Genomic DNA, 22506 nt, shown 5'->3' on the forward strand with positions numbered 1-22506 from the left:
GCTATAATTTTAATTTATTTGCTTTTAGTAGGTTAGACCAATATTCAGGACTCTGTAGTAGCTTTCTTACTGAGAAACTTGCTCAGCTGTGATTGATAACTATGCATTTGGCAAATGTGCAGAGTGAGAAAGATGCTGCTGGCTACAGCGATCACCCGTCTCCTTCAGAAGCTCTGGGGTTTTGCCCCATAGCGAAGCTTCTCTACCTGCGCAAAGCCCAGAGCCAGCCCCGTGCCCCTGCTCCAAACTGAGGGACGGCTGAAAGGGGCTGCAGGAGGTATATCCCCTCTCAGATTCTCCCTTCTTTGAAGTTCTAGTCCCCTGTTCTAACGATCTGTTCGGAGAAAAAAACTTCTATTTGGATGTTTTGCCCATTTTTAACTTTTTTTTAAACCTCAGAGCAGTCAGATGCTTTCAAATAGATGATTTATAAGTTTTATCTGCATCTTTCAAATGCAGGGGGGAGCACTGGTTACTGTAAGCTACTCCATTCCACCTGGAAACAGAAATAGAAAGTTAACTTTTACCTTATTGCCAGATTATGTTAACTGATGGTGTCTTGCTTTTTGAATTGGCTAGCGGGAAGCTCAGAGCCAAATGTGAGGCCCATCACCAGCAAAGGTATATAGACCCACATGCAGTATCTTTTGGATATCAACCTTAGCTCTTTAGCTTATCCTTTTTTTCCCTATTCTCTTTCCCCTGAACACACATACGTTTATTCATTTATTAATTATTTTATACCATTTGGGAAGCCAATTCCAATCTCTGTTTTAGAATGAGTCAGGGTAAAAATAGTTAAAATATAAATAACATCTATAAATAACATCTATCCGGTTTTAAGCATTATTCTGCTTTAAATTTTTTTTTTTTACATTTATTTCTTTTTGAGAGACAGAGCACAAGTTGGGGGAGGGGCAGAGAGAGAAGGAGACACAGAATCCGAAGCAGGCTCCAGGCTCTGAGCCATCAGCACAGAGCCCGATGTGGAGTTCGAACTCACAAACCATAAAATCAGGACCTGAGCCGAAGTCGGACACTTAACCGACTGAGCCACCCAGGCGCCCCAAGCATTATTCTGCTTTAAACATCACTAAGTACTTGATATATCTTAACTCATGCTTCCTGATAGCATTCTTATAAACAAATACTATTATTACCATTAAGCTGAGAGGCTGAAAGTTAAGTAACCTTCCCAAGACCATAAAACCTCCAAATTGCTTTAGAGTGAATGTAACATTTAAAACAAATAATCCTCTCTCTTCCTCCTTCTGAGTGTCATATCTGGAACCCTATTGTATTTCATGAAGCATGCTAAATTCTTTGTATTCATTATGTCAAATCTCCACAACAGCCCTCTTGGCAATACTGTTAAAGATGAGGAAATTCAGGTTCAGAGAGGTTTACTAACTTGTCTTGAAGTCCCATGATTTGGAAGTGGCAGAATCCAGTTTTAAGCTTCCAGACCATGGCTCCAGTTTTCTTCTCAGTTCCTGACCTGCGGTCTCTTCAACTCACCTTCATTTTTTTTTTAATTAAAAAAAAAAGTTTATTATTTATTTTTGAAAGGGAGAGAGAGAGACAGCATGCAAGTGGGGGAGGGTAGAGAGAGAGGGAGACACAGAATCCAAAGCAGGCTCCAGGTTCCATCCAAGCTGTCAGCACAGAGCCCGACGTGGGGCTCAAACTCACAAGCCGTGAGATCATGACCTGAGCTGAAGTCGGATGTTTAACCGACTGAGTCACTCAGGCATCCCTTCAACTCACCTTCTTATTGGAAGGAAGGACATACTATTCTACTATGAAACCTTCACTAACTTTGGCAGCCAGGAAGAAGAGTGTATGTTGACTGACCCTCACTTTGATACCCTGGAATCCAGTACAGCCTGGGGACTCCTCTTCCAGAGCTCTGCAATAATTGTTTCTGGAAAGTATTTGGGGCTTCCAGGAAGGCTGCAATTCTAAAGGGCTAATCCCAAGGGGAACCTCAACTTGGGCAAAAGGGGTGTTGGCAGAATCACCCTATGTGCCTAGAGGAACCCAAATAATCTTTGTTGGCCTCTAGTAGCATCCCGCTGTATAGATATTTACCTGAATAATGAACCAGTCTGGAGTAGCAGCCAATGTGGAGCTTGGGGGAACAGGGACCCAAGTGACAGCTTCTCTAATGGGACCACCTTGTCCTTTCTGGAATTGGAAGAACTTGATCATGGTAGCCTGGGGTTGAAGAAAGCGGACCCAGGGATCAGGAGAAGTGAGTCTCAGTCCTGTGCAGGAATTTCAGTCCTCATCAGCTGTGCGTCCTTGACTAAGGGGATGCACACCTTTTGGGGGCTCAGAGGTTCTAACTAATATTTGATATGGAGCCATTGGAGGGGTTGGTTTTCTGAAGCCCCTTCTTAGCTCTAAAGTTTATGATTGCAGATGTTCTTTTAGACCAGAGACCGTCTTGGGTCCCCTGGTTGACCCCAGTGTCCCCCCTCCTGGTCAGTCTGGTCTTCCTTGTACCCAGAGAGGCCCAGGTGTCAGCTCTCCATGCTTCAGGACTCACGTGTGCCATGCGTGTGTTTTCCTGGAAGCTGCATATAGGACACTCATTGATGGGTAAGCTTGTGGTCTGGAACTAGCAGGGAGATGGTAAACATCACGGAACAAGCTGCCCTTTCAGGCTCTCAACCTTGGCAGCATAGTATGAAAATAATTCTTGGGAAGCTGGAGTCTGGTGGCAGCTGCCTGCTTCTCCTCTGCCTGCCTGCCAGGCCCTACCAGAGCTCAGGACAGATCGAGCTCTGCCTGGGCATGCGGTGGCCGGCACTGGTAGTTTTCCACTCTGGGAAACTGGAAAGTGAATTGGCTTCTCTGTCCAGGAGATTGGTGGGTAGTGGAAGTGTCAAGAACCACCAAGAACAACTCAGCAAGCAAAATCAGGACGCCCTTCTTTGCTGCTGGGTCTCTGGGTCCCTCGCTGTCCCTTGCTGTCCTCTGCCTTTCCATGCTTCCTGATCTTTCATAATGTGGAGTTCAGAGATGGATGGATGGGATCTGATAAAAAAAAAAAAAAATGAAGTGGGCTTGGGGAAAAGCACAGGGGCCTGACATTTAGGATTTGGCACTCTGAGTCTTTGCTATTGGCTGGGGTCCCTTCCACAGGAGTTTACCAAAAATAGGCATATTCACTAGGAAAACCGCACTGGTACCGCTGAAAAGTGCCACGTTGGTTGCCCTGGGCCAAGGCTTATCCTGGTTCCAAAGACCCACTAGGATGAGGAAGGCCATCCAAGATCAGCTTGTCTTTTTTCCTCTGCCCTTTCTCTGAGGCCCCTGGGAATATTGATTCACCAAGAAACTTTGCCTACTGGCTGCTTTTCTGGCTCTTATCTCTGAATTCCCTATCCTCATCCTTATTATCTTTGGTTCCAACATCTAGACCTCAAGACCCACTCCAATTGTCTCAAGAAGCTTTGTAATATCTCTGGCTCAGAGCCTTGCTCTGGCATTGAGCTGGAGATCTTCATCAAGGCATAGAGTGAGACTCCGAGCTCTTTCCCTCACCAAAGCTTGGGGACCCCTCCTTAGTGCAGCTTCTTGGACCTTTATCCAGTGTCCATTGACTACAATTCATGCTAAAGCTTCTCTTCCTCTCATGCAAATGCCCACAAAGCCCTTCAAAGCACATCCCTGAAACTTGGTGTCCTTTGGTGATTGCTGAGAAATGAAACAATCCTAGAGAAATGAATCAATTACAGAACCTGCCCTCAAGAGTTCAACACATGGTGAACTCTCCATTCATCCAGCCTTGGGTTCATCCATCCATCCACCTGCCTTCTACCCTTTTGCTTACTTATTTATTTGCCAAATGTGTATTGAGCATCTAATGGGTACCATGGGTTGGCAGCTGCCCAGCGGGAAAAGGAAGAATCTGACATGATTACTATTCTCAAAATTGCTTACAGTTTCACTAAGGAGGTAAACAAGCATGAGTGAACTAGAAAATCTCTGGTGAAGGTTGTTACCTAAAAGAACCCCCCACCCATCTCTTTTATCCCCCTATCATATTTTAGAGTTTTCCGTAGTTTTGTCATACTATCTGAAATAGTAACAATTCATAATAGCTATTGTCAGACAATTTGATTGCCTATTTGAGAATCAAAAATCTACTGCCTCTTGTCTTTCTCCTCTACCAGAATGTAGAATCCGTGGGCTAAGTCATTTTATCTGTCCTGTTCACTACTGTATCTTCACAGCAGGAACTGATTTGTTAGATAAATTCATAAGCATTAAATAAATTAACATTAATGTTAAGTAAATATATTTGTTAAATAAATACATGAACAAAAAGATGGGTTGCAATAGATATGTAATGCCCCAGAATTACAAAGAAGTCTTATATGTCTGCTGCCTGGTTAAGCATCATTAGTCAGGGCTACCCTTTCCTGACTTCCCACGTCTTTTTTTTTAAGCCTCCTAATTAGGAACAACAGAAAACTCTTCTTTTATCACCATTTCAACAGATATTTATTGAACACTCAGTTAATACCCAGACACCCTACTAGAAATGAGGCAAACAACGGAGAGAAAGATAGACAAGATCTCTGGCCATATGACACTGAATAGTTAGTGGAGAGACCAAAATGAAACAATTACTTGTATTGAAACAAACAATTATTTGTTTTACAAGTGTGAAAAGTGCTAAAAAGGAAAGCAGCGCACTGTAAGAGCATGTAACAGAAATTCCTAATTTCCCCAAAGGCTCGGAGGAATTCTCTAAGAGCTGGAGGATGAGCAGGAGTCAGCAGGTAAGGGAGGGGAGGGGAAGAACATTCCAGGTACACGGAACATGACATGCAGGGAGACCCTGAGGCTGGAAGGTACTTTGTGCACTTACGAAGTCAGGATGAGAGCCAGCAGAGATGTGCAGAAAGCCCAAGGTGAGGCCGGAGAGGTAGGCTGGGCCCGATCCCGCAGGCATCATGGGCCACACTCTCCCAGGAAGACTGGACAGCTGTTAGAAGATTATGTCAGAATAAGATTCTAGGAAGCTCGCTTGGGCTGCTGTGTGGGGAAGGACAGGTAGAGGAACCGGAGGAAGAGCTAGAAGGCATTATTGTCATTCAGATGTGAGGTGGCAGAGGCTGGGCCCTGCATGGGAGGAGTGGAGAAGGAGAGAGACAGCTGGACTCAAGCAATTTGCGGGACGTAGTGATGAGGGACCATAAGGCAAGCTGAGGGCACAGCACAAGCCAGCACACGCCCCTCCCCCACCCAAGTGGGATCTGTGCCACGTTCCTCAGGCTCTCCTGGCCACCCAAGAACAAAGGAAAGGAAAGAAAACAAATGGTTAACTGTGATAGAGATCACAGTCATGCGGGACATGAGTCTCCTTCAGGTTACAAATGTCTTAGTAAATTATAAGAAAAAGGCAATTTTATCAATAGCCTGATCTCCAGAAACCTGTAGACTCAGTTTCCTGGAGCCCCAACATCACCCTCCATAGTGATGTGGGGACAAAGGCAAGAAGAAAATGGCAGGTAAAATTAAATTTCCGTGTGACCTGCAGCCCATTGACAAATACCTGAGGCAAATACAAAGTATAACATTTCTCCAGGAACCCCCTACTGTCTTAATGTCAATGGCTTCCTAGAGGGAAAATAACCTTAGCTTGACCCTAGCAAGGCTGTGGCATCCTATGAGTCCTCTTTAGCAGATGAAAGTCCTTCTGGAGGCTTCCCTTTGGCCTTTCTCTCCCCCAACTCCATAGTACATAAGCAGTCACTCTTTACAAGCCCAGTGCAGCACTTCCTGCCCACGGGTCCTGTCCCTGTGCTTTAATAAAGCCACCCTTTTGCACCAAAGACATCTCAAGAATTCTTTCTTGGCCATCGGCTCTGGACCCCTATCACTCCGAAACCCCATCCATACGAGCAGTAGGCTTTGCTAATAGAGCAGCTGACTCCCGAAGGACAGGTTTACTTCCCACTCCTCCACTGCTCCTAAAGCAGAAATGAACGTGTCACGTGTCATTCCAGAACTCTTCCTGTCCCAGAGTCCTGTACTGGTCCGGGTTCAGGGCCGCGTGTGCCGCGGCTCAGGGAGGCCTTCCAGTTCTCGACATGTTGTTGCCACAGCTGTCCACACGTGGTTGGCTTACACCCTTCCGTGCGAGGGAAGCACTGGAGGGGATGAGGAGGAGGGGCGCACTGACACATTTAGAATTTTCTTTTTTGATGTGGACAAACTGCAGCCTCGTTTCATCCCCCGGTTCTTCCAGTTATCAAACCTGAGCAGCCGCAGAGTCACCTGGAGGGCTGGTGAAAACCTGGTTGGCTGGGCTCCGCCTTCAGAGTGATTCAGTAGGTCTAGGGTGGGGACTGAGAATTTGCATTTCTTTTCTTTCTTTAAAAATTTATTTTATTATTTATTTATCAAAGCAATTTTTTCAATGTTTATGTATTTTTGAGAGAGAGAGACAGAACACGAGTGGGGGAGGGGCAGAGAGCGAGGGAGACACAGAATCGGAAGCAGGCTCCAGGCTCCCAGCTGTAAGCGCAAAGCCCGACACGGGGCTCGAACCCACAAAATGTGACCTGAGCTGAAGTCGGATGCTTAACCGACTGAGCCACCCAGGCACCCCCCAATTTTTTTAAAAATTCAAGTTAGTTAACAGGCAGTGTAGTCTTGGCTTCAGGAGTAGAACCCAGTGACTCATCTCTTACGTATGACACCCAGTGCTCATCCCCAAAAGTGCCCTCCTTAATGCCCATCACCCATTTCACCCCTCCCCCCACAGTGGAATTGGGGAAGGTATTGGCAAATGACATGTCAGAGAACTTCCATTTCTAACAACTTCTCAGATAGTATTGGGGGCTGCCGGTCCTGGGAGACCACTTTGAGGATCAAAACCTTAGCCCAGTAATGAAGGGGAGCAAAGAGCCTCAGCCAGGCAACTGGCCCCCCTTGGACACCAAACAGAGTATCCTAGGTGGGATCTCTCTCTCTCTCTGTCTCTCGGTTTTTCTCTCCCTTTCTTTGTTAAATATGGAAAGTACCTATATAGGCATAATTGGAACACAAAATAGATAGGGTTCCTAAGCCCAGGAAATATCAACATGCTTCATACAGGCAGCTGCAGCTAAGGCAGCTGTGTTAAAACTCCCTGGTTGCTGTTCCCAGGACAAGCAGTGCCTTGGTGGGGAAGTTATTTGCAACAATATCATGACTCACCCCATGCGACCCTCTTTCCCCATTTCTGGTTTACTTTAGATGTTCCGAGAAACAGAAGTTCTCGTTACACTCATGGCCCAGTGACTAGAGATTCATGATAGCCAGGAATGCAAGCCCAGTGGGACTGTGAATGTGGATGTCCCTGGACTTTGGAATGGCCCCAGAGAATGATCATGTGTCCAGGCTGGAAGGGACCTGGAAGCATGGTTTCCAAGTGTGGCTGCATAGCAGAATCACCTGGGAAATTAAAAAAAAAAAAAAAAAAAGGGGGCGCCTGGGTGGCGCAGTCGGTTAAGCGTCCGACTTCAGCCAGGTCACGATCTCGCGGTCCGTGGGTTCGAGCCCCGCGTCGGGCTCTGTGCTGATGGCTCAGAGCCTGGAGCCTGTTTCCGATTCTGTGTCTCCCTCTCTCTCTGCCCCTCCCCCGTTCATGCTCTGTCTCTCTCTGTCCCAAAAATAAATAAACGTTGAAAAAAAAAATTAAAAAAAAAAAATGTAGGTTCCTGGGCACAGTTTCAGACCTACCGAAGAAAAATCTCTTAAGACAGGGCTCACAAACGTATTTTCTACAACCTTCCCAAGCAATTCTAAAGCAGTCGGTCCATGGACTGGCTTTTGGGAATCACTGCCTTAGAAAACATCTAATCCAGCTCCCCTGATTTCCACAGGAGAAAACTGAGACCCAGAAAGGATGTGAACTTTGCTCAGATCCTGGAGTGGATTTGAAATCTCTTTTTTTTTCCTTCAGAGGTTGTGTAGCTTAGAGAGAGCCGTCTTTAGAGTCCGAATCTAAAGTGAGTTAGTATTTACTCCACGAGTGGCCTTAGGCAGTTATTTAATGTCTTACCTGTAGATGGGGGATTCGTGAGAAACAGGAAGTAATGAGTGACAAAAATACCATATCGTCTGACATTTGATAAGTGCTATTTATAAGTGGTTACCATTATTACAGTATATCATCAAATTGAAGAGCCTGCTGATTCTACTGTACTGATTCTACTGATTCTACTGTGTCACTCTAAGAAAAAAACCCCAGCTATGACTCACCATTTGCTTGTGAAATGCGTTCAGATTTCAGATATGTTAGTGCGTGGAAAATAATGGGAGATACAGTCTTCCACTTCTCTTTCCCCAACCCAGCACAGATTACTACCATTATTGAATTAAGTAGTTAAATGTCTGAAGAAGAAGCATACTTAGTGTGCTTGAGGAGCAGCCAGGAGGCCAGCGTGACTGGAGGGGGGAGTGCGCTGGACGTGAGGTCCAGGATAGCCCGGGATCAGCTCTGCAGGACCCTGGAGACCACGCATGCATTTTCAATGTTATCATGAGTGAGGTGGGAACTCCCTAGAGGGTGCTGGGCAAAAGAGTTACGTGGTCTGACTTACATTTTCATAGATAAATGGGACAAAGTGGACAAAAGGACGTCTGGTTAGGAGATTATTGTTTTATTCCAGGATCGACCTAGAATGGTAGTGGCATATGTGGAAAGGAGGTGGGTTATGGGAATTCTTTAGGGTGGCTAATGGGATTTCCTCATCGGCTGTTGGGCTGGATATGGAATATGAAAGGAGTCAAGGGTGGCCTCAAGATTTTTGGCTCAAGTAATTGGAAGAGTGGAGTTGGTTGAAATGGAACAGACTGGGGGTAAGGTTTGCAGGGTGACATATTTAACTCCACTTTATTCTAACTCCTAATCTATGTCTACCTCTGTTTTCAGTCAATATTTTTGAGCACCTGTTGTCTCCCCAGACGTGCCCTGAGAAATAAAATTGGATAAGATCTAGTCTCCCCGCCTACGCCGTTTTTCCCCCCAAAAGTTTGCCATCTGTAGGAGAGATGAGACTCACACACAGACAATTATATGACAAAGCACTATGTACCGAAGGCTATAAAACAGATACTAAAAATGTCGGACATCGGAGTAAGGAGAAATTTACCGAAATTGGTACTATTCCTTCTTTAAAAAACACTTGCTTTGGTTGCAACCAAGTTCATTACATTGCAAAGGGACAGTGCTAGATACTAACTTAAGCTAGTCTTTCCACTTCAGGTGTACGAACCTCCTTGCTGTACCCGAAGCCACTAAGAAGGCTATTTTCTTGACTTCTGTTCCCTTTCCATGAAACATTCCGCCCTCCAAGAGTCACCTGGCTGTCTTCCTTCACTCAGATCTCTGCTCAGAGACACCTTATCCAAGAGACCTTCCTTATCTCTTAACATGAAGGAGCAGCTATTTCCTTTCCCTGTGTTCTTTTCTTCACAACACTTGCCACTTTTTCTCATCTTATATATTTATTTGCCTCTTGTCTTTTTCCCCATACTAGAATGTAAACTCTGGCAAAGGGTACTTTGTTCTGTTTATGCCTATATTCCCACGGGGCTCAAAAAAAAAATCATTGAATGAATGAATTAATAAAAATAGGAGCTTAAAAACCCTATGGATTTGGAGAGCAATAAGTTGATTACCACACTGGGAATGGAGATAGGACTGGGTCCATGAATAAAGCTTTGGTTTCTGAAGGGAAAGAAGGTGCCAGAGGCCAGCTGTCTTACGAATCTGCAATGCTTCTGCCTGCAGCCTGGTGTGTTGGGAGAAACAGCTTACATCTTGCCATTCCTTTGGTTAGAGCAGAGAGTGGCAGTCTGGTACATTGGACTAACTTTGGATTAGGACCCCTTCATAGCCATGGGGCTCTAACTGGTTTTCTCACGTGTAATTTGAGAATAATAATACATGCCCCGCCTACCACACAGGGTTATCATAAGGGTAAACAAGATGAAAACAATGGGACAACACTTTGAAAACTGTGAAGAATGAACTGTATTTTAGGAGTCAAGATAGCAACTGGGGGCACCACGACATGAATGATAGCCAAAGGTGCAAGGACCATCTACCTTGGCCGGCCAGGTCCCCTCCCCAGAAGATCGTTGAGGGATATATACACGCAGAGAGCAGTAACAATGGGAAAGCAAAGTTACTTTATTAGTAGCTGGCTTGGGTCACAAATGCCAAGGCAAGGGTTCTGGTAACCTGGACTGGGGCATGTAGCCTGTGAGATAAAGGTGTCCAGAAGCTTCTCCTGGCCCATTGAGCCACTGGTACTGAGGGACACTAAGCAGCAGTGCGAAAACGTTTAGCACACCCAAAAACATGCAGGACAAGCATCTGGGAGGGGGCCGGAGGAGGCCTTGAGGCAGGGCATGGCCTCCACTGCATAAGGGGGTGGAGCACAAGAGAGGGCGCACCCTGTGAGTGATTTCTGAAATGTTCATTGACCTCACTCACTGGTAATTTGGGCCCCACTGGCATTCTGTATCAGTATTTCCTCATCCTTACTCCTCCCTTCAATTTCACATTCCAGAGGGTTTAGAATTTGAGAACTTGATGCTTCATTCCTGAACAGCCCAGAATTACACTCGAGATTCAAACATAATGATTATTTGTAGAACCTGTCACCCCAGATGCAGAAGTTATACATTTGACAAGAATAGGCAAAATGATACTAGATCCCATGTTCATCTCTTGATTTAAATTTGACTTGGAAAATGCAGGGGACAGGAACATGGAAGTGTTTCGGTGGTGTATATGGCCATGATTCTTGCCAAAGTGGCTGAGTCTGGTTTTGTTTCATCGTACTGTTCCTGGAAGTATCAGATGACATCATGCATGTTGCGCGTTGTCAAATGCTTTTTCTGCATCTATTGAAATGATCATATGGTGTTTATCCTTTCTCTTGTTGATGTGACATAGCATGTTGATTGTTTTGCAAATATTAAACTACGCTTGCATCCTGGGAATAAATTCCATTTGATTGTGGTGCATGATTTTTTAAATATATTGTTGGATTCAGTTTGCTAATATTTTGTTGAGGATTTTTGCATCTATATTCGTAAGAGATATTGGCCTGTACTTCTTTTGTTTTGTGGTGTCTTGATCTGGTTTTGGTATCAGGATGATTCCTTCCTCTTGTATTTTTTGGAATAGTTTGAGAAGAATAGGTATTAACTCTTCTTTAAATGTTTGGTAGAATTTGCCAGTGAAGCTGTCTGGTCCTAGACTTGTGTTTTTTGGGAGGTTTTTGATTACTGAGTCAATTTCATTGCTGGTGATTGGTCTCTTCAAATTTTCTATTTCTTCCTGATTCAGTTTTGGTAATTTATGTTTCTAGGAATTTATCCATTTCCCCTAAGTTGTCCAATTTGTTGGCATTTAGGTTTTCATAATATTCGGTTACAATTGTTTATATTGAGAAAATTCCTTTCTACTTCTAGTTTGCTGAGAATTGTTATCAGGAAATGATGTTTGATTTCAGCAAATGCTTTTTCTGTGTCTTTTGAAGTGACGATACAGTTTCACTTTCTAAATCTGTGGTGAATTACATTGAATGATTTCTGAATGTCAAACCAACCTTGCATTCCTAGAATAAATCCTACTTGATCATGGTGTATTATTCTTTTTATATATTCTTTGATTCAGTTTACTAAAATTGTGTTTAGAGTTTTCGTATCTATGTTCATGAGAGTTATTGGTCTATAGTTTTCTGTTTGGTTTTTGTATTAGAGTAATAGGATTTCATAAAATGAATCAGGAAATATCCCCTTCTATCTTCTCCTCTTTAATTTTCTGGAAGAGTTTGTGAGTGCTTGGTAATTTTTCTTTCTGAAACATTTGGCAGAATTCAACAGTAAAGCCATCTTGTCCTGGGGTTTTCTTTGTAGGAAGGTTGTTGACTATATGTTTAAATTTTTTAGAACATAAATGATACTCAGGTTTTTATCTATCTCTTTATAAATGAGCTTTAGTGGTTTGTATCTTTCAAAAATTTGATTATTTTATCTAAGTTGTTGAAATTATTGGCATAACATTGTTTATAAGATTCTCTTATTATGCATTTAATATCTTTAATTTCTGTAACAAGGAAACTTCCTTCATTCCTGATGTTTGTAGTGTTTTCTTTTTTCTCTCCCAATCTGGCTAGAGATTCTTTTTGCCTTTTTTTTTTTAAGTCTTGTCAAAGAACCAGCTTTTGGTTTTTTAGAGTTTCTCTATTGTTTTTCTGTTTTCTATTTCACTGATTTCCACTAATAATCTATTATTTCCTTTCTTGTAATTACTTTGTATTTTATTTGCTCTACTTTTTCTAGTTTCTTAAGGTGAAGACTGAAGTTATTATTTAGAGATCTTTGCTCTTTTCTAATGGAGGATTTTACTGTGGTGATTTTCTCCATAAGTACTTGTCAAGTGGTATCCACACATTTTGTTATATTTTCATTATCTTGCAGTACAGAATACTTTCTAATACTAATACTTTTCTAATACTTTCTAATTTGTTTTCTAATTTCTTCTAATTTTCCTTTTTTCTTTGACCCATGGCATATTTAGGAAAGTGTTATGCTAGTTTGAAAATATTTGGGGATTTTCCAGATATCTTTCTATTATGTATTTTTTCTAACTAGTAATTGCATTATGACAGAGAACATACTTTGTATGACTTGAATATTTAAAATTTATTGGGACTTGTTTCATGATTCAGAATATGGTCTATCTTGGTACATATCACAGGTGCACTTCAAAAGAATGAATACTCTATGTTTTTCAGTAGAATTCTATAAATGTCAAGCTAGGCAAAACCAGTGGATAATGTTCATATCTTCCGTATACTTACTGATTTTTTGTCTAATTGTTTTACCAATTATTGAGACGTAAGTATTGAAATCTTCAACGACGTGTGGTTTTGTTCATTTTTCCCTGCAGCCTTGTTTTGTTTTGTTTTGTTTTGTTTTGTTTTGTTTTGTTTTGTAAAGCTCTGTTACATGAATAAACATTTAGGACTGTCATGTGTTCTTGATGAGCTAACCCCTTTATCATTGTGAAATACCATCGCTATTTCTTGTCTTAAAATCTGTTGTGTCTGGTATTAATATAACCACTCCAGTTTTTTTTTTTTTTAATTACATTTTCGTGGTATATCTTTTCGCATCCTTTTATGTGTAAACTTACCTGTGGTTTTCTGCTTTCCTTTCAGTGAATTGAACTTTTTATGATTCAGTTTTATCTTTTGTTGATTTATTAGCCATGAACCTTTTTGAAAATATTATTTTAGTGCTTGCTTTAGGGTTTGTCATGTACATCTTTAATTAAATAAAGTCTATCTTGTAAGTGATAGTATATCACTTCACATACAGTATAAAAATCTGACAAGAGGGATGTCTGGGTGGCTCAGTCGGTTAAGTGTCCGACTTTGGCTCAGGTCAAGATCTTGAGGTTCGTGAGTTTAGGCCCTGTGTTGGGTTCTGTGCCGACAGCTTCGAACCTGGAGCCTGCTTCAGATTCTGTGTCTCCCTCTCTCTCTGCCCCTCCCCTGCTTGTGCACTCTCTCTCTTTTTCAAAAATAAACATTTAAAAAATCTTCGAACAGGATGCCTTCCGTTTTCCCCTTTTCAGCCCTCATGGTATTGTTTTCATGCATTTTAGTTTTGTACATATTATAAACCCCACGGTATATTGTTACTGTTTTTATATAAATAGTCAATTACCATTTAAAGAGATTTAAATAACATGAAAAATCGTCTTAATCTAAATAGTCAATCACCATTTAAAGAGATGTAAATAACATGAAAACTCATCTTATATATTTATGATGTAATTACCATTTCCAAAGGGACATTTGTAATCATTTTTATCTTTGGTCCTCTGTTCATAATGTATCCTTTTCTCTGGCTGCTTAAAAACTTTTCTCCTTATCACTTGTTTTAAGCAGTTGAATTATGATGTCCTGTAGTATAGTTTTCTTCATGTTTCTTATGGTTCAAGTCACTGAGCCTCTCGGGTTTATAATTTCATCAAATTTGAAAAGAATTTCCACCATGTTTTATTCAAATAATTTTTTGATTCCTCTCTGTTCTTCTTTAAGGAATCTATTTACATGTATAATAGGATATTTGCAATTGTTTCACAACTTAACTTAGGTTCTATCTTTTTGTCTGATTGATTATTTGAGTGATTTGATGAATTTCTGTCATTGTTTCATTTTGGATAATTTCTATTGCTGTCTTTAAGTTCACCAATCTTTTCTTTAATGTATAATCTTCCTTTAATCTTATTCAATGTATTTTCTCATATAGTCAAGTTTCATCTCTAGAAATTTTATTTATATCCTTCCCTATCTCACTTAGCTCTCCTTATATATATTTATTATTTTTTTAATTAAAGTATAATTATCACACAGTGTTATATTAGTTTCAGGTGTACAATATAATGATTCAACAATTCAACATTTCTCAGTGCTCATCAAGATAACTGTACTTTTGTTCCCCTTTGTCTATTTCCCACACCCTCCTCACCTACCTCCCCTCTGGCAACCACCAGTTCTCTGTATTTAAGCGACTGGATTTTTGGTTTGTCGTCTCTTGTTTTGATTTATTTGTTCATTTGTTTTGTTTCTTAAATGCATTTTATGAGTGAAATCGTATGATATTTGCCTTTCTCTGACTGATTTATTCCACTTAGCATTATACCCTCTAGGTCCATCCACATTGTTGTAAATGGCAAGATTTCATTCTTTTTTATGACTAATATTCCATTATATTCCAATATATACCACATATCCTTGATCCTATCGATTAAGTCTTATGGATGGATACTTGGATTGCTTCCATATCTTGTCTATTATAATTAATGCTGCAATTAACATGGGGTACAGGGATGCCTGGGTGGCTCAGTCGGTTAAGTGTCTGACTTTGGCTCAGGTCATGATCTCACAGTTCGTGAGTTTGAGCCCTGCATTGGGCTCTGATGACAGCTCAGAGCCTGGAGCCCACTTCGGATTCTGGGTCTCCCTCTCTCTCTGCCCCTCCTCTGCTTTCTCTCTCTCTCTCTCTCAAAAATAAACATTAAAAAAATTTTTAAAAACTTAGTAATCCCTTCAAATTACTGTTTTTGTATTCTTTGAGTAAATACCCAATAGTGGAATTACTGGATCATATGGTAATTCTTTTTAAAAATGTTTTTGAGGAAACTCCATAGTGTTTTCCACAGTGGCTGACCTTATAACAATATAATTATAATTGGTTTAATGTTCTTTTTAAATTCTTTTTTTTAATGTTTTTGTTTTTGAGAGAGAGAGAGAGAGAGAGAGAGAGACAGCACAAGAGGAGGAAAGGCAGAAAAAGAGGGGGACATTGGATCCGAAGCGGGCTCTGCACTGACAGCAGAGAAGGCCATGTAGGGCTGGAACTCACAAACTGTGAGATCATGACCTGAGACGAGTTGGACGCTCAGCCACCTGAGCCACCCAGGCGCCCCTCTTCTATATTCTGAATCAATTCCATTGATTGATTGTTTTTCTCATTATAGGTTCTATTTCTCTGCTTCTTTATATGCCTGCCATCATTGTACATATTTATACTAAAAAATTCTTCATTGTTTATCTGAAATTTAAGTTTAGCTAGGAATCCTGTATTTCTCTGGCAACCCTAGATTCCCCCGACCTCTCCAGACTCTTATCCTTGTCTCCTTGATTGGGAGCCCTCCAAACTCTGCCTTGTTCTCACTCACTGTGGACTCTGCCACAGCAGTAAGCTGGTGCCACTGTAGGACTCATCTTCTTTGTCCCCTCTCAGGGATTGTTGGCCTTTGTTATTCGGTATTCATTGTTTGAAACTCAATGATTTGAATACTTTGTCCATTCTTTGGTTGTTTCACCCAGGAGAGTCAATCTGGTCCTTGTTACTCTATCTTGGCTGGAGGTGGAAGTCCTTCCCCAGAGGCCATTGTTTATAGCCAGAGGCGAAAACATGGTGCTGATGGGGGCCAAAGCTGTGTGTCCAGTACTTTCATAGGACAGTTGGCTTTGCCCTGTAGTTTTGTGCAATCAGCTACCTAGAAAAACGAATGCTTTGGATCAGGTGGTACCTGGTGGCCGTGAGGATGACTCAGCACCTTTGGGAAACTGGTTAGTAGTACACATCTGCTGATAAGGTAATGGGGATGGGCCATGGGCTTATTACCAAATAAAAGAATAAATCAGCACATTGCATCACATTACATTACTTGGGTCTGGGACTGAAAGATAGATGTGGCTGAAGGTCCGTGCTTGGGGGATTGAACACTACTAAGTTTGGAGGCAGGCCCAGGGAGAAAGGCTGAGAGAGTCAAGGTGATCAAACTGGGGTCATAGAAAGCCTTAGGAAGATGTAAGCCTCTGTTTTCCTGTCCAATAGTCAATCACATTCTTCCTAGAAGGGGGTGGGGCATCCATGGAAATAAAAAGAAAAGTATTTCCTCTCTTTTTCCCTTCGGTGTCTCTTGGTCCAGCCATATGCCGCTATCCTCTGGGTATGTCAGGAGGCCACATTCCAGATGAGGACATCACAGCTTCCAGTCAGTGGTCAGAATCCACAGCTGCCAAATACGGAAGGTGAGGACAGATGCCCCAAGAAAGCCCAAGCCATGGGCTGGATGCACTTTCTGGCTCAAGGGGCTGGGGAAGAAGGGTGGGAGCTGGTAGGCACGGGGGAGGCCTGTCCTGTATGTTTTTGGGGAGAAAATTCAGGGTTTGGCAGCATGTGCTGGTCTGGCCACCCCTTCCCAATCACAGGGCCTTGAGCCACCCTGCCCACAGCAGATGGGTTCATGGATATGCAGTGGGTTTGCTTTACTTCACCTTCTCAGTGTGAGAAATTACAGGAAGCTGACTACCGTAGTGGACTGGGGAAGGCGCAGATGGGGTAGGACACTGGAAGCGAGGACACCCCATCCTCTTGTCAGTGGGTGTCTGTGAAACATTATTCACGGTGCAAAGCATCAAGGCTTTGAGCAGACACTGAGGGCTCCAGAAAAGTCTTCCCTTCTCTCATTGAAGGGCCATCCTCACCCACAAAGAGTATGGTGGGTTCCTAGTGGCCTAGTACCAGGGGTCCTCCAAAGCAACGAACTCCCTTGTCAAAAGCTACTCCGCTGGTGAGGGTCTAATCCTTCTCCTGGGATCTGATTTTTTTGGTCTAAAGTGTTGATTTCTGTTCAAATGGAATCACCCACGAGAAAAGCAACCTTAGTAAACCTTCTCCATAATTTCTGAGTATGTGAAAGACGAGAGTGATGGTTGGTGGGGTTGGAAGAGAACGGCAATGAGTAGGTTGACATCTGTGAGAAAAGGAACATTCCAGGGAAGAGGGAAAGTGGTAAGACGTTCCCAAAAAGAAACCTTCCACTGATTTCACAATCTTGCTCACTGGTAGCTTAGCTTGGAGGTAATAAAATGAAACCAGATTATTTCCTACTCTCCTGACATGCTCCTACCCCTCACTCTCATCATGAGTTCCCATGGCGTTTTGCTGGGCTGCCATGCCCATCCTGTTGGTTAAAATTCCACTGCATTACATAACCCACACTGGAGATCTTATGATCCTTCCCTCCTCCTTCCTATAACTTGATATCCAAGCAAGGGGTGGCCACCCTTGTTATGCTGGGACTGAAAGTGGAACGGGGAGGTAAAATGACTCATGGGGGAGTAGAGGGTAGAAAGAGTTTCATTTCCCTTGTGGTCTTTAAATCAGGGTGAGAAATAAAGGCTACATCTGATTTGAAGGACTCTAGCCCTGGTGGTGATGGTCTATCTGGGTTTCATGGTGCCCCAGGGACAGAAGACTGTCAGGCTTGAGGGGAGACCCAAAGAATCTTTTTAGACTGGGGTTCCAACTTTTTAGACTGAGTCTTGGGTTGGATACATTTTCTCCCCTCAGGACAGAGCAGCTGCTTGCTCTGGATTGGTAAACAACTCTAGTTCCATGGTTCCTCTCTGTCTCCCACCCCTTGTGTCAAAAGGCTGGACTCAGAAGAAGGGGACGGAGCCTGGTGCCCTGAGATTCCAGTGGAACCTGATGACCTGAAGGAATTCCTACAGATTGACTTGCACACCCTGCACTTTATCACTCTGGTGGGGACCCAAGGGCGCCATGCTGGGGGCCATGGCATTGAGTTTGCCCCCATGTACAAGATCAATTACAGTCGGGATGGCACTCGCTGGATCTCTTGGCGGAACCGGCATGGAAAACAGGTAGGAAGAAGAGACATCCAGACCCTGAGATGTCCAGGACCATATTTTGACTTAGGCTAGAAGAGGAAGTACACAGGCTGTCTTGTAGGTATGTGCATCCACAGACCTGGCATGCCCTTGTAAATGTGTGACTGAGGAGGAGGGAGGGTGGGGAGGGAGCACCAGGAGGAATATCAAGGCTGCTGGGAAAGCTGAGTGGATACATTCTGCTCCTTCAATTAAAAAGAGAGGGTCCATGAAAGAGGCTATGAAGAAGACTCAGCATAACCTCACAGCATCTCCCCACTATTTCTCTTCTGTCTCCTCAGGTGCTGGATGGGAACAGTAACCCCTATGACATTTTCCTAAAGGACTTAGAGCCACCCATTGTGGCCAGATTTGTCCGCTTCATTCCAGTCACTGACCACTCCATGAATGTGTGCATGCGAGTGGAGCTTTATGGCTGTGTCTGGCTAGGTAGGTCTCTAGAGACAGAGCGTATGGACCTTATTAAAACCTCCAACTCCTGGAACATAAAGGCAATTAAGTCAGAAAAGTATGGGATTAGTAATCTCTGGGGTGAAGTGATTCCGTGTAGGTTAGAGTCAAGAAAGGACATTGTTCCTCCACCCAAGGCTTCATTCCATTCCTGGAATAATGCATTCTGAGTCACTTCACTGACTGCTAGTGAGGAGTGCTCCTCAGCAGTGCTCCCTGTGTACCCAGATTGAGTCCTATGTGGATACACTGAACAAGTGTACCTTTGAAGTCACATGGAGCTCCCTGGGGTAGTTGGTCTGGGCCATAGGTACACTTCCTTCCCAAAGGCACTGACACATCTGTGTTTCCTTTGGCAGATGGCTTGGTGTCTTATAATGCTCCAGCTGGACAGCAATTTGTACTCCCTGGAGGCTCTATCATTTATCTGAATGATTCTGTCTATGATGGAGCCGTTGGATACAGGTAAATCCTGGGAAACTTTGGTCATCAGAATGGGAAAGTGGCCACTAGAAGAGATAATATTTTATTATGGCTTGGGATCAATAATCAATCAACTGGTCAACCAACTAGTGTTTTTTTCTTTAGGCCCTGTACTAGGCATTGTGAGATAATTTAGATGAAGTAAAACATGGAGTCTTTATCTGCAAGGAACGTATGCCTGGTTTGGGAAGACAAGGGAAACAATAAATTACACAAAACAAGAGCTAAAATTGTAGTATGGCTCTAGGTACGATAGCCATATTTTTTTGACTCTTAAAATAGGACATGCGGTCTGACACAAATAATGGCCTACTTATGGAGACAAAGGGCCAGAAGAATTGAAGTTATAAGTATAATAAATTGGACAGGTCAAGAAGTTCGGGAAGAATGAACCCCATAAATAGAAATACTTTAGAAATTATGAAAAGGACACCCATAAGACTTACAGTAAACAAGGAGAGTTTCCGTGATGAGATGATAATTAGGGCAGGGGAGGCAGGTAGCAGGGAGCGGAGGAAAGAAAGCAGGGCTGAGGACAAGAGTGGCCTGACTGCAGCAGAAGCTTGATCCGGGAACAGCAGGAGGGACCAATGGGTAGTCCTGAAGTGGACCTAGGAAGGGCCATGGTGGAAGAGTATGATCAGACACAGTGGGAATTTAGGGTTGGATGAGAGCTTTTCCTCCCTATCTCACTTCACTCTGAGCCTTGCCATTTTTCTTCTAGTCCACTTCCACACTTTTCTCTCTCTTAGCTTGGTCTTTGCCTGCAAAGATTGAGCCTGGGAGAGAGGTTAGGTCCAGACCAGATGATGGAGGTTTCTAGTGGTTGAGAGAGGGAGAGATTAATCTCAGGAAGGGGAGTGAGGGATTATAGCACTTCCATTGTCTTAGTTGTGAAGAATAAATTCCTGCCCCACCAGCTGCCATCCCTGAGTGAAGACCTGACTCATCCAGTATTCAATTTCCAGCTACATCCTTTCCATGTGCTTAGTCACCGTTCTTCCCCATTCGCTTAAATTATCTGGGCATCATTTCACTCAGCCACACCCCAACTGGCATATGCTTGAGGCATAGAGGAAATCAGAGATCAGTTGAATTCAGTTTAGTTCAATAAATCTTTGCTGATCCTCCGTTACTACCTGCAAGGAATTTGGCCAGACTTGGTAGGTATTCAAACATAAGGAAGTCCTTGATCCTACCTTTAAGAAGCTCACCGTTAGGAATGGGGACTAAGCCAGGATATAAATTGCTGTGATATAAGCCCTGGAGTAAGAGATCGTAGGAGTGCTCTGGGGATCAAGGGAAAGAGCAAGCCAAGGTAGGAGAAAGCACAGCACTGGGAGTGAAAACACCTGGATTCACATAATAAAAGTTAGTTCTGTTTGCTTAAGTGATAAAAATGTATAAGAAAAGCATTCTGTAAAGGTAAAGTGCTAAATACATATAAGTTTGTATCTGATTGGGAAACCAGCAAAGACATGATGGAATAAGATGAAATCTGAAGCAGGCTCCAAAGGATGGGTGGAGCTTTCACAGGTAAACAATCTTGAAATGGCATTTCAGGCAGAGTCAATAGCATGGGGACAAAAGGACGACCCTGTAAAGTTTAGGGGAATGCCTGGTAAAGATCAATAGTTTAGTGAACCACCAGCCGTATTTCTGCAGCAAAATAGTAGATGAGAAGCACTATAGGGCAGATTACATCAGATTTTGGAGGACCTTGAATGTCAGGGCCAGGAGGAAGGGGAGGAGGAGTTGACTTTCTCTTCATCAGCATAATCATTGATAGAACACATCACTGAAGATTTTTAAACTTGGGGAAGGACACGATTGGCACGGTGCTTTAGACAGATTAATCAAGCAGGTCGCAAAGGTTAGATGTGACGGGAAAGAGGAGGTGATGAGGGACATTTTCTCGTTGCAAACACTATCAGGTAAAAAGCGTGTGGGCCCAGGGCTGTAATGGTGACTGTGGGAACAGAAGAGGAGCAGCCATCCATGTGGGGACCGTTTGCAATCTGACTGGGTGTAGGGGCGAGACAGTAGGGTGAGGAGAAGTAGATCAAACAGTGGGGGTGGCATTTATTCATTCAACAGGTATATCTTGGTGCTTCCGGTACACCAGGCACCTTCACTGAGCGTGAAGGAAAAGTAGAATGGGCAGAAATGCAAATGGATTTAGTTTAGAAAAAGGGCAATGATGGGGTTAGTTTGGGACGTAAGTTTAAGGGACTGGCAAGACATTCAAATAGATAAGGCAGGTAACTGGTAACAGAAGGAAAGATCAAGAATAAGATTTGGATACAGACTGCCTCCACTTGGTAACTGAGGTAGTGAGGTATCTCTTTGGAGTGTGCCTGAGTGGTGAGGTATTAAAGTCATCTAATTCAGAGTCTCAAGAATAGATAGTTTTAGGAGCAAAAGTTCCTTTTCTAAAAACTAAAAAAATTATAGAAGTAGTATATGCTTGTTATAGGAATTCTAACAATTCTAAAGGATATGGCAGGGAAAGTTTCTCTGCTTATCCCATCCCCATTTGATTTAATTTTGACTGCGAGAAATTAATTTTTAATTTGTGTTGCTTTTCATAAGAGTTTCATGGGGATTTATTACTCTGGGGACAATGGGAAATATATTTATTGCAAGTAAACTTATGTTCTCCCAGCCTTCTGATCTGTAGAGAGAAGAAAAAGATGGCAAATCCTTGGAAGGGACACCCAAGCTCTGGTCACTGTGGATAAGGCCAGTCAAATTTTATAATTTGCCAAACATTTTTCAATGAACAAACAAAGCGTATCTGTAAGGCTGGCGTAATCACTCAATTATTTTTTTGTAAATTCACAACTTTTATATAACCTCAAGGGGTGCATGCATTATCGCTTGAGGGTGAGTATCCCAGTTTCTTCACTTGGGAGACTCCTGATTCATTGTTTAAATCTTGAAAGGCAGAGCTTGAGGAGAGAGAAGTTCCAGAAGTTCCTTGCTCTGTCTTTCATAAAGAAGGAAGAAGGTCTCTGTGTTCCTGAAATAGTCAATCTGACATAAATACACAATCATCCCATATACCAATCAAGCAAAGCCTTACAATCAGAAGTGGAAAGACTGCCAAGCTAGAAAACAAGACTAAATCCAATGCCTGAGACCCTCATGTAAATAATGCCTTTTATTCCATGAGTCTAGTATTCTACCAATTTAATTAAAATTACATATAAATTAGTATTTAAATTTGGGATTGATCACCTTTCCCCCCCGCCTTTAGTTGGAC

At 42.6% G+C, this 22506-nt stretch overlaps 1 protein-coding gene across 10 annotated transcripts in view; it reads left to right on the top strand.

Moving 5' to 3' along the window:
* The window catches only part of DDR2 (discoidin domain receptor tyrosine kinase 2), a 154662-nt gene that overhangs the window by 103191 nt on the left and 28965 nt on the right, over window positions 1-22506 (top strand). For 9 of the 10 annotated variants that reach the window (XM_053209786.1, XM_053209787.1, XM_053209794.1 and 6 more), the window contains 4 exons: window positions 16541-16643; window positions 18050-18281; window positions 18590-18737; window positions 19118-19223. In XM_053209786.1, coding sequence (XP_053065761.1) covers window positions 16541-16643; window positions 18050-18281; window positions 18590-18737; window positions 19118-19223 — 589 coding nt within the window. The remainder of the gene's footprint in view (window positions 1-16540; window positions 16644-18049; window positions 18282-18589; window positions 18738-19117; window positions 19224-22506) is intronic. The other variant, XM_053209795.1, reaches the window with a different exon arrangement.

This window comes from Acinonyx jubatus, chromosome E4 (assembly GCF_027475565.1).
Source record: "Acinonyx jubatus isolate Ajub_Pintada_27869175 chromosome E4, VMU_Ajub_asm_v1.0, whole genome shotgun sequence".
NCBI lineage: Eukaryota > Metazoa > Chordata > Mammalia > Carnivora > Felidae > Acinonyx > Acinonyx jubatus.